Below are 12,430 nucleotides of genomic sequence, written 5' to 3'. Positions count from 1 at the left end.
AATTTATATTAATGTTTGGGTTAATTCGGGATTAAAACGCAGTAATACGTCTTATTTAAAAGTCCTCGTTTTAGGCTAAATAAAAATATGAGAAAATTCATGTAGGCTTAAATAACTATTTGGGACTTGTTAGAGTCAATAAAATTAAGAAGAAAGTCAAAAACGTAAAATTAGACGTCCAGGGGTAAAACGGTCTTTTTACACCTAGAAATTAGTAAACGTCATGGCAGTGCCCTGAATGCTATTTTATGTGTTAATATGATTATTTTCTATAGTTATGGATATTTATGGAATTTTATATGTTAAAATGATATTTTACACGTTTATGAGATTTTATAAGTTAAAATGATATTTTAAATGTTTAGAGAATTTTATATGTTTATGATTTAATATGTCAAAATGTTATTTTAAATGTTTTGAGGTTAAAATTATTATTTTTAAATGTTTATGAAATGTTCACGATTAAATTATGATTTTTAAATGTCTGTTGATTTTTATGATTTAAGGAAGACATTTAAAATACATGTTGCATGCTTGGTTTCAAAAATGAAAAATGTTATGTTATTCATGATTTTTATAAAGTGATGTGAATGAAAAAAATGTTGAAGGAGGTGAAGTGATTGTGACTAATTCGTTAATAATGGCGACGTCGTGAGGGTGATGGTCCCAGTGGGAGCCCGACGATCGTGTTTCCATTATTGCGAATATGAGGTTTTGAGGTTTGAGGAAGAATGGGGATATCGTGAGGGGAGAAGGCCCCAGAGGGAGCCCATTTATGGGAGAAGGCACCAGTGGGAGCCCCGACGATCGTATTTCTATTCGATCACGTTAGGCCAAGGCTCAGTTGACCGGTGAGAGCGTCGCTGATGTCCCCGCCGCCCAGTACTGTGGTTATATTTAGATGGATCCATCGATCATGTCATGTGAGGAAAGTCACAATTAACGATCTGAATTCAACAAAAGAAAAAGAAAAGGAAAAGGGAAAGGAAAAATGTTTATGATCATGAAAGGGGTTTTATGTCATGTCATGTTGAGGAAAAGGAAAAATTTAAGGTTTATGTTATGCATATCATGAAAACGTTTTAATTAAAGTTTATGCATCAAGAAAATGTTTAAGAAAATGTTCATGTTTAAAGTTTATGCATCTCCATGAAAATGATATTTTAAGTACAAGTATTTTTCACTGTTGCATGTGGTTTTATATGTATTATTTGTTATAAAGATTATGGTGTGTTGAGTCATTAGACTCACTAAGTGTGATGGATGCAGGTTATCATGATAATGCTAATGGAGGTTTTGATGGTTGATCCGACTGGACTGGAGGTACACGTGACCCGAGGACCGACGCTAGTTTCCGCATATATGTTATGATTTATGTTAAAAGATTTTATGACTTTTATCATGATTATGAGTGGTTTTTGAGAGGCTATAGTATGTGCTATACTTTTCAAATGTTATTTTTAAATTTAGAAAAATGTTAGTTGGTTGTTTATTTTAAAATGATGTCAAAAATATTTTATGAAATTTTATGGTTCGGCCGAATGCTATGTGAGGTTTTTTTAAAAAAAAAAAAAAATTTCTAGTACTCCTAAGCGATAAAAGGGCAGACGTTTAAAATTCGGTCGGTTCGGTTATTCTGAAATAAAATCGGTTAAATCGGTTATAGGTCTATTCGGTTCGATCGGTCGCCGAATAGACCGATTGCACACTCCTATCTATGAGTCTACAACCTCTCATTTTTTTGTTTTTATGTATTCATTTCTTTTATTGTATCACGTGAAAGTAATGAAAAGTAAGTTGGTTGGCACATTATGACAAATCGGAAATAAAAAAAATTTCAACTAAAAAAACAGCGAAAAATCGACGACAAACTACAACAAGAAACCACAAGAAAATCACACATAAACTTTCAAATTATGAAGAGAACCCAACACAACAAGAAGAATAATTAATAAAATGGAAAAACTACCATAAATCAACAAGAAACACATAGACTTTGCTTTATGACGTATGAACAACCCACAAAAGTTTGTGATCGAGATCATATTGTTGATTGTTGATTGTTGATACTCTGGAATCTACGGAAGCACTCGTTTGGGTAGGTTTATTTTTTTGCTACATTAGTTGGATCCCCACAAAAGATGAAAAAGAAAATGTTGTTTAAGAAAAATGAGTCACAAATGGTCCACCGAAAATCTTCGTCCTCTTTGAAAATTGTTTTGTTTAAAATAAAATTACAAAAAATATTGAGGTTAAGTGTTGTGTGCAAGTGTTGTAATAAACATCCACAACATACTATAGAATATATTAATTAAACACACAAATATACTTTATCAAAAAATAAGACAGAATAAATCATGCACAAGTTAACGGTGTCTCATTACAAAATATTCACTAGAAATTTGTAAATAATTTACAAAACCAATACTAGTGAAACTATGAAAAAGATATTTCTTAACAAGTCAAGAAAGTAAATTGCATCCCAAATAATTAAAAAAAAACCCACAGATGTAACGACTGTTTTGCCGAAACCCAGAACCACAAATAACTCTTTAACCAACATTGTACACGAATATTGTTTTCGAGTGTCTCCAACACCTCATATGACAACACAACAAACATCGTCTTCCTTCAAATGATCACGCAAAATCTTCATTGATGTAATTTTTTGCTTTTCCTTCGACTCTCAAAAATCACCGACTCAAAACCACTTACTACACACACGTAGCATCAATGATATCTTATTTATAGATTTTCAATGTCCTAGAGTTGATTCTTTGTATAAAGTCTTACACAAATAGAAAAACAAGAATTTCGTTAAGAAGTAAACTCTTTTGAATAAACAACATTATTCAGGTAAATCGCAATGAGCAAACTTTGCACGACATAATCTTATGAGAAAGTGTTGGTAGAGAATCTAAATCCTGACCATTGCAAGCGTTGATCTACTCCCACCAGCTCGGATCCCCTTAAAAGCACACAAGTAATATATGGCACATACATTGTGATATCTAACTTAATTAAATATGTGTATACCCATATTCAGAGACGGATCCAGAAATAAGAGTTGGGGGGCGGGAGGGGCTTGAACTCAATATGATAAGTTATATATTATTAAAAAAACTACATTATATCGTTCAACGAAGTTGTGCCCTACGAGATTTAAAAAACATAAAATTCATCAATAATAGAATTTACATCAATATGTTTAGCTAAATCTCGTTCAATATAGAGTGTCAAACAATAGGCAATAAAGTCATCCTCCATTTTATTGCGAAGTGCCGTTTTCACATGCTTCATTGCTGAAAAAGCTCGCTCAGTAGTAGTGGTAGACACAGGTAATGTCAAAACAAGATGAATCAACCTAGTCAACATAACGTAAACATTTGACCGTCCACTCTCAGTCAATTGCTGACACAACTCAACAAGTGTAGAAACCTTTAAATTCTACATCACATAAAGTTTATAATGTATCAATTCATACTCCAAAGCAACTATTTCTTGATCTGTGAAATTTCCAGGATAAAACTTCGTTGCAAGCTTGCAAATATCATCACTGGTAAATGAGTCAAATGAACTTTTAGGATCTAAAGCTGTACTAAGAGAAAGAAGTTTCACTGATGACTCATTGAACCGAGTATTTAACTCCATCAAAATGAAATCTATTGCTGCATTAAAAACATCAAAGTGGTAATGATGTTCTATTGTAGTTTGCCGACAGGAACGTCCAATCTTATATAGACAATCAAGGTCAGGCACATCAATTTCATTTTTTGAGCAAAAAACTTTAACTTCCTGAAGAAATTCGTTCCACCCACATTCTCTAAATTCTTGAAAGCTAGTTTTGGTAGTAGTGACAAATGCAATAGCAGTCGAAATGTCTTGAGATTTTCTTTGAAGAATTTGACAAAGAGTATCTGTTGTTCTCGTAATTTTATGCATTAAGTGCAAAATAAACACAAATTCAAAGCTTGCCATGTTTCTGTAAATCCCACGAACTTCAGCCTTAGCTCTTCTATTTGGAGAATGATCACTGAGAACTTCAAAAACTTTGCAAGTTGCAGTGTACATACCTATCAAGCTTTTTACCAAATCATAGTGAGAACTCCAACGAGTAGCTCCTGCTTGTTGCAAATTACCAATCTGGTTTGCACCACTTCCAGAATCACGTTCTCCAATTGACAACATATGCTCAATTTCATTTCTTTGTGCAGTATGTAATTCAGCAATGCGCTTAGTAGAAGAAGTGACAATATTAACAATATTGTCCAAATGAGAAAAGAAGGGACATTAATCTGTAATCACCCGACTTTCTGGAAATGGGCGTGAAGGGACATTTTTTTCTTCAAGCAATTTCACTCTTAAATATTCTGATGGCTTATTTGGCCATGTCGTTAAGCAACATAACCACGGATCAATCTGCGCTTCTTGCATTCAAATCCGAGCTCAGTTTAGACCCTTCTCATGTTTTGTCCCGAAACTGGTCCGTTTCTTTCCCAACATGCAAATGGATTGGAGTTACGTGCAGTTCTCGGCACCAAGTTGCAAAGATACACCCCCGTATGAAATTGTTAATCAAACACCAAGAAATCAATATTTAAAGAACAACAATTGTTACTCAAACACCGACAAATTTTGCTTCAAGCCACTTTACGATATACAAAATACAAATAGCAGAATCACAGTAGCCCAGCTACGATTTCGAAATTCAGAGTATCCTACTCTTGCCACTCCCTCTAAAACTCAATTCAAGGACAACATTGAAAAAGACAACCAAGAAACCACAAATCACGCATAGAGAAGCCATCAAAAACAAAATCAAACATGTATAGCCGATTCTTACTTGGATTGTTGCCCTGTGGGATGAGCAATTCGATTTTTTGGGAGCCCGATTGCGCCTTCTATTCTCTCGCTAAAGGAGTTGGGAGAGAAATTTTGTAGAATTGAGGTGGGCCGGATTAGAGGTTATGGGCTGAATTTGGTCTCACCCATGTAAATGGGCTGGGCTGGACTGGACTGGGACATTGGTGGGTGAGCTGAAATTTTAACTTAAGTATTAAAAAAAAAAGTGGGCTGGACTGGGACATTGGTGGATGGGCTGAAATTTTAACTTAAGTATTTAAAAAAAAAATTGGGTTGGGCTACAGCCCACCAATGCATCCGCCTCTGCCCATATTTATATAAGTTAAATATGTAAATATCATTACTAAAACAAGTATTCAAGAGAGACACTAACATAGTAAAATTTATCAAACAGTATAATAATTAGAGATAATGATGTAAAAAACATGGAAAGATGAAAAGTCGTGTAAATCAAGAAACTAATATATAGTCGTGATAATTATTTTTTTCCCTTAGTTTTAACAAACTTACTCGGTGTTCAAAATCCTGATTCATTAGTTTTTTGTAACATCAAACGTTAATATTTGATCTAATCTATACAAGGTGCATGATACAAGTGTGTGATATGTCATCAATTATTAATTTATTTTAAAGTTTCCAAAATCCTAAAATTATCTTACAACTTCGTTATATTTTTCAAGAAACATAAGTTTGATACAATTAAGAACTTCCCATTTTTAGTTCTTTTCCAATAAATATCCATCAAACTGTTAGGATACGTGCCCAACGAGTGAACTTGTGTCTTGGGCTTTATTGACTCTAATATAAAACTATCTTTATTTTAAAAATATTTTACGACTTTATCCAATTATGACATTATGTTATATCTGTATATTCATGCAAGGAGCATATTCTACAGTGATGGTTGTACATCATTAGTTCTTTGACTCAGGACAATGTAAGGACTCTGCGTACTAGCATACACTTTGATTCGTTTACCGACTTCATTGAGGGTCATCAGGTAACGAGGTTGTGTGTAGTTTCAAAATACGTAGGAGCAAATACATTATACTCGGAGATTCACTGTTTTCCTACGGATAAAGATATTTTATATGATTTGATAGGTTAATAATGCAAGGAATCTCTTGTCAGAATAAGACATGTGTATTTTGGAAAAGTGTTTCCTCAGTTGTACATATCATGACACTCTTTGTATCGAATTCATATGCAACTCTCGATATACCAACAGTTGCACATTCGATCGGAATATATGAGTTGAAGGGACCGTACTATACTCTAACTATGACTTAAGGTTCTTGCAGGCACTATCAGCGATACTTAGGAGATCATGAGACGATGCTACTAGACGCTCTTACCATGATCTGATGAGTGCAATCAGGAATGAGTTCTGACATTCTTGATCAAGGAGTTGATGAAAAGAATGAGACTAATTATGGTAAACCCGAATAAGAATAAATGTTATTATGAATCACGTGGAGATGTGAACTCACAGCTAGCTGTATCCCTAAACCATTGAGGGCCACACAAGTATCGGATTCTGTGTTCCCATTGACAAAGTCAAAGTTCAAGGAATTGAATTTGACGACTATAGTTGATTCCATAATATATAAAAAATGGAAGTTAGCTTAATTGCTAATTGAGAAAAGAGAGTTGAACTGTCTGTTTTGTGAGGGGTTCACAAAACTGGAAACTGTTCAATATTGTAAGTAAAAATTTTGTTCTTCGAAATTTTCAATTTTCATTATATGAACAAGACTTGTATCCTTGACACATCGACACTGTTAGGTCGCTGATCGTGGTTATAATGAGTTTAGAATTATTTATTTAATAAATTTGGAATTTTCTAATTAAATGTTGGTACCAGTAATGACGACTACTAATATGTACAAATTCTCATAAAATATTTTAGAGGGGTCTATAATCAATTAACTAATAAATTCATTAAATAATAATTATTTAATTTAATTAATATATCCAAGCTTGTATTAAATGTACATGAGTAAATATATTAATATTTATATATACATTTTATATAGAGATATAAAAATATGTATATATATTATGCATTATCAAAAGTTGATAAATACATGATATAATTGTAACGATCATGGGCCATTAGGCTGAACCAACATGGGCCTCGACCCATACTCATGCACCACTACTGATAATGAATCGTTAGGATGGTTCAGCATGAGCCCTAGCCCAGCCCATGCACCGTCAAACATAGAATATCAAACACCTGGAAAGTGGTTTCTTCGCCTCCGCAACACTTGAACCCATGACCTACAGACGTAAGTACCTATATTCTTAAAGTGTTGGTATCAGTTGGGCAAGGGCTTAGTAGAGGTGCATGAGTATAAGCCGAGGCCCATGTTGGTTCAGCCTAATGGCCCATGATCGTTACAAAAATAATATGATAATTTTATTTAATAAAAATTAAGAGTATTGATGAGACAAAAATTAGGAATCATGTTGGGAAAGGGATTCTTGATAGGATCAAGAATCAATCTCTATAAATATAACACAAGGGGTATATGAAAAATACACACGGATTTTTGCACATAAGTTTTGACGTACAAAATTTCTCATCTCCCCTCCTCAACTAAATTTCGCCCAACCCCTTTTGTGAAAAGGAAATTTCAGCCAAGACTTCCGCCGCCGCCGCCGCAACGCCTCCGGAATTTGAAAATTCGGATGATCTAGTCCCAACGCAAGTTTGTTTGCGATTACTAATGCTAAAGTCTCTGACCGTGGACTTAATTTTTACGATCCAACGGCGAAGATCCGTCCGAAGGAAAATACAAGAAAGACCATCTCCGCTAATCTTAAATTGGTATAAAGTCCAGCGTTTAAAACGCATAGATATACAATTTAACAATCCATGGATGTTTAAATAACATACGGCGCCTAAAGATATTTTCGAACGTCGAAACTAAAATTTTAAAACTTTCGATGCGTCTTGAATACAAAAAGACAGTGCTCTAACACTGACTTCCTTACACTCCTCTATCAATTTCAATGTTTATAACACATAAATCTCATAATATTTATGTACTATTTTACACGCATGCAACGCTTATATGTTATAATTATTATGTTTTTTTTACTCATTACATTCAACAATAAATATGTGATGATAGAAAATTGGGTATGTGGAATAAACATACGATTTGGCTTTTTTTTTTCTTTACAGCCGAGAAACACGCACATCTTGGGATAATAATAATAAGTAATATCATATATCACTAGCTACGATTATAAAATTTATTTTTGGCATATAGTTTTCTTTTAAAAAAAATTTCTTTATCTCAGCGAAGAGAAAATATATAAAGTTGTTATACTACTGAAACTCTTATGCATAAACAAGATTATTGAATTCATTTTAAATGAAAACTAAGAATAATTCATCAGTGAAATGGTAATGCATGGACCACACAACACATGGTCTAAAAAACCATAAAGGAGTGGTTCCAACAAAGAATTGGCTATCTTCATGGCTATGTCTGCAGCTTCAAGAATGAATACTTACAGTGTAGCCCGCAACAAATCAGAATAGCAGAAGCCAACAATGAAGGAGGAAGGAGAGACCTGCTTCTGCTTTCAACTGCACTTGTTGCGACTCGGTCACTGACTGACCTGCTTAATAGCACGCTCCGAACTATTTATTTTTTGGGCATTCTAAATATTGGTTTTTATAGGCTGTAATCCGATTCTGTCCTCAGAATAACTGAAGAAATCACAAGAAAGCAAGGCATAAAATGAAAAGGAGGTAAATGTTTATGTTGTCTATCTTGACAACTCCAGTAACCCGTACAATTTAATTTTCCCATTTTGTCATTTGAACAGAGATTGGATAGTTATTACAAGCGCATGTACAGAGATTACTTCGGCTTGTTAGAAGGCGAACTTAGGCAAAAGAAAGACCTGTCTGAATCAGAAAAGGGCATTCTTGAATGGCTTGACACCAATAAATGAAGTAGCCTCTCATTCCGCCTAATTCGACGATGGTTTGGAACAGACGACTAAGTCCTCTTCCTTACAAGATGAAGATCTTGCTTCACAACCGACTGTTGTACATCCAACATAAACTACATGTATAACATGATCTATTATTAGCTGTCACAATGGTCTATCTCCAGTCGAGTTAGAGGACCAAGCTAAAGAAAACATTGGCAGTGTTTCATTTCCTAAATTCCTTCTTTCTTTTTTCTCTGTAAAAGGGTTTACTCGCCACATTTAATATTTGCCATTCAAAAATAGGAACACCGAAAATGAAATCCCACTATCAATTTTCCAATTCACTCCAATGCTGACTATCTGAAAGGGTAAGCCATCACCACGGAAACCTTTCGCCACAAAACGGTTGCCTGATATGGGGTTCTAACTGCGTATACTACAGAGTGAGGACATTTAGCTCAACATCAAAATGATAAAAAGCTATAAACACCTCTCATTCTTGTATTTTAATGAAAAATAAAAAGGTCACATCCCTTCTCTCTCACTTCACAGCCCCATTATTCTGAAATTCGTCAATTAGAATGAATCAAATCTTCCCAGACATTTCACACAAATTGTGCAGAGATACGCTAATTATAAAAGCAACCGACATTGTCGTCTCCAAGGCTCTTGAGAGGAAACTTTATTTTCCTCATTTCTTATTTATCAACAGAATTCCCTCGAGGGATGGGCCATTTTTTAGTTCTGTGTGCTTGTGTTAAGATGTGAGTTTTAAAAGCTACATGCTTGACAATGAAGTGGAATAACAAAGCATACAAGTACAACTTCAACAGCAGCAGTCCTTACTTAAATCAACTTCAACAGAATATTATACATTTCGATTATATAGTCTAGTGCAATCTTTATTTCAATTGATCATAATTGCTAAAGTTTTAAAAAAATATCGGATCAAAACATGTTTAAACTTAGATCTGGACGCAAGAAAACAATCTCATTTCCAAAAGACTTTAAATCACGCAAACAAGTTAATAAACCTTACACTACAATTGAATGAGGTTAGAGGTCGATGTAGCACAACCTCAAGTAAATACCAACAGAAATAGATATATCGATTCAATATAGCTCATTGATCTGAGATATCATTCAGTAATTTCATACCTTCCTCACTCAAATCCACTTTCTCCATTTTAATCCGTTGACGCATAGTTGAACTCTTTTTTCCAGAGGCTGCATAAATTCTTATCAAAGATTCAAGTACCTCGGATTGCAATTTATACTTTGACTTTGTCAAAATTGCCAGGAAAGCCTCAGCACCCTCAACATCCTCGTTATGTTCAAGGTGTTGCATCAGTTCCCGAACAATTAAAGGGGAAGGAGCCCATTCATCACCTTCCACTTTACCAGCAGAAATTGCATTTTCGACACAATCCACAGCTGATTTAATATCTCTCTTTTTCATATAGTAATCAAGGTAGAGTTCCCAAGATTTCGAATTAGGCTTAGATCCTCTCCTCCGGGCAAGGTTCATGAGCACTTCAGCCTTATTAAATAAACCTTCTCTTAGATAAGCTCCAATTAGGACATTTCCAACGCGAATATCATAAGTTTTGCAACCAGATGCCCACTCCTTAAAACATTTCTCAGCACCTGGTAAATCGTTCAAGTTAACCAATACTTGTATCATATTTAGATAACTTATGTTTGCTGTTCTCTGAAAAGCTAACTTCAAGGACCGCCAGATACGATATACTTCATGCAAATTTCCAGTGCGTCCATGCAACGTGATCAGAAATTGGTAGGCAGAAAGTTCTCTGCGAGTATTTTTAACCTCCAATTCCCTAAGAGCCTTGTTGGCCTTATCAAATAGTCCAGCATCAACATAAATTGATGCTAAATTACTGTATGTTGTCCAATCTCCAGCTACTCGACCATCTCGTTTCATCTCATCTATAACTTTCTCAACCCCAGGTATATCTTCAACAGCAGCAAGAGCCCTCATCCAGATGTTGTAGGTATAAATGTCCGGCATGATATCACAGGCCTTCATTTCCTGGATAATTGTTGGAACCATTTTTGGGAGCCCCGTTTTCAAGTAAAGGGTCATGAGGCTGTTATACGGCATGGAAGTCAATTCCAAATTAAGTTCTTTCATCTTTTCAAATAAAGCTACTGCTTTTTCAGTCATCAAGTCTTTGCAGTAACAATTAAGAAGAGCACCATAGGTGAGATGATTTTTTGAAGATTCAGGCAGATTGAGAAAGTAGGTTTCAGCGGCAGAAATTCCATTACTTTTTGCAACTAGATCGAGGTGAATCGCTTCATCACTGACTGTCCTGTTCATTCCCCTTTTCTCCATTGATTCTGACAACTACAGAGAACAAAGAACCAAAGTAGGTGTGAATTTATGAACGTACTCAAGGGAGTAGTCGTAAAACTAGAGAATTGGAGAAGCAGTGACAAATATTTTTGCAGGATTAAGCTTTTCAAACATGATTTAAAAACCTACACAGATTCGAAATTTGTCCTAGCACCATCCCGTACCCAACCACTTCACTTCTATTCCATAATATGCATCAAAATAACAAACAAGGCACAAGCCACACAGCAAAAAACAAAATCAACAAAGCAACACCTTGAGCGCAGGGCCATAAAGCTTGCGGCTGCGAAGATGCTTGAGAGATTTCCCTACTTCCCATTTGTAAGCACTTTTATGAGACTTCAAGAAGTGATTAAGCTGTTCCCTAACATTCTGATCTTCTCCGCCATTCTTAAACAGGTTCTTGTAAAGAGCTTCTTCCAAGTACTTTTTACCTGACCTCTTCAAAATGCTCCTTTTCTTCTCAAACTGTCGCATAAATGAAGAGGCCATCGTTCCTCGTAAAACCCTAAATCGGCGAGGGAAATGGTCGAAAGAGTTATTGAAACTACGATATGATATTCTTTTCGAGTTTTGTAATTTAATAATTAACATTTTTTTAAAAAAATTAATAAATGACTGGTTGACTTGGTGCAAATTTCTCGTTTAACATAGAGCTACCAAAATAAAAAATTATAAATATTAATTTTATTTTATTTTTAGCAAAAATAAAATAAATGGATGGTCAAATAAATGGTTTAAATGCTGAACAATTTCATCATGTCCACCCTTGCTTGTCTCCCTCTAATCTTAGCTTCACTAGGATTGCCCACAACCTGCAGCTTATCACCACAAGGTTCACCCCATAGACGCCCTTTAAATGCTCCTTCTCTGACTTCACTCATTATGTCGATAGGCAGTGGATAGTTAGTTATTCACATCTTTCATATATTCTGTAGGCACTGACCAGTTTGTAGTGATCATCGGTCGTGACATTGCCTTCGTCTCCATGATGTATCTGTTAGAGTAGATGTCCTGTGAACCAGCTGTTGGTTAGGGAATTTGTATAATCTAAATTCGTTTCTAGTCGATTCAGCTGCCTAAAACAAGGACAAAGACAGGTTGAGCTTGAAACTAGCATCTGTGATGTTGTGTACTGTGTTTATTGATAAGGGCATAGAGATGTCTGAACATGCGATGGGTAATCATATGATTATTATACCGAACAACCTTTTTTGGACATTCCAAATGATT

The 12,430-nt window shown here is 34.9% G+C and overlaps 1 protein-coding gene across 1 annotated transcript; it reads right to left on the bottom strand.

Moving 5' to 3' along the window:
* Positions 1 to 9,794: 9,794 nt before the first annotated feature.
* Positions 9,795 to 11,742, bottom strand: LOC140990375 (large ribosomal subunit protein mL101 (rPPR4)). Its single transcript, XM_073460052.1, has 2 exons — positions 11,453 to 11,742; positions 9,795 to 11,188 (listed from the first exon to the last, which is right to left on the bottom strand). Exons 1-2 carry the CDS (start codon positions 11,687 to 11,689, stop codon positions 9,944 to 9,946), a joined length of 1,482 nt encoding a protein of 493 aa, XP_073316153.1. The 5' UTR covers positions 11,690 to 11,742; the 3' UTR covers positions 9,795 to 9,943.
* Between the last annotated feature and the right edge of the window lie 688 nt (positions 11,743 to 12,430).

This window comes from Primulina huaijiensis, chromosome 12 (assembly GCF_012295235.1).
Source record: "Primulina huaijiensis isolate GDHJ02 chromosome 12, ASM1229523v2, whole genome shotgun sequence".
Classification (NCBI taxonomy): Eukaryota; Viridiplantae; Streptophyta; class Magnoliopsida; order Lamiales; family Gesneriaceae; genus Primulina; species Primulina huaijiensis.
The sequence above is the reverse complement of the archived record's forward strand: the minus strand, read 5'-3'. Positions and strand labels throughout refer to the sequence as shown.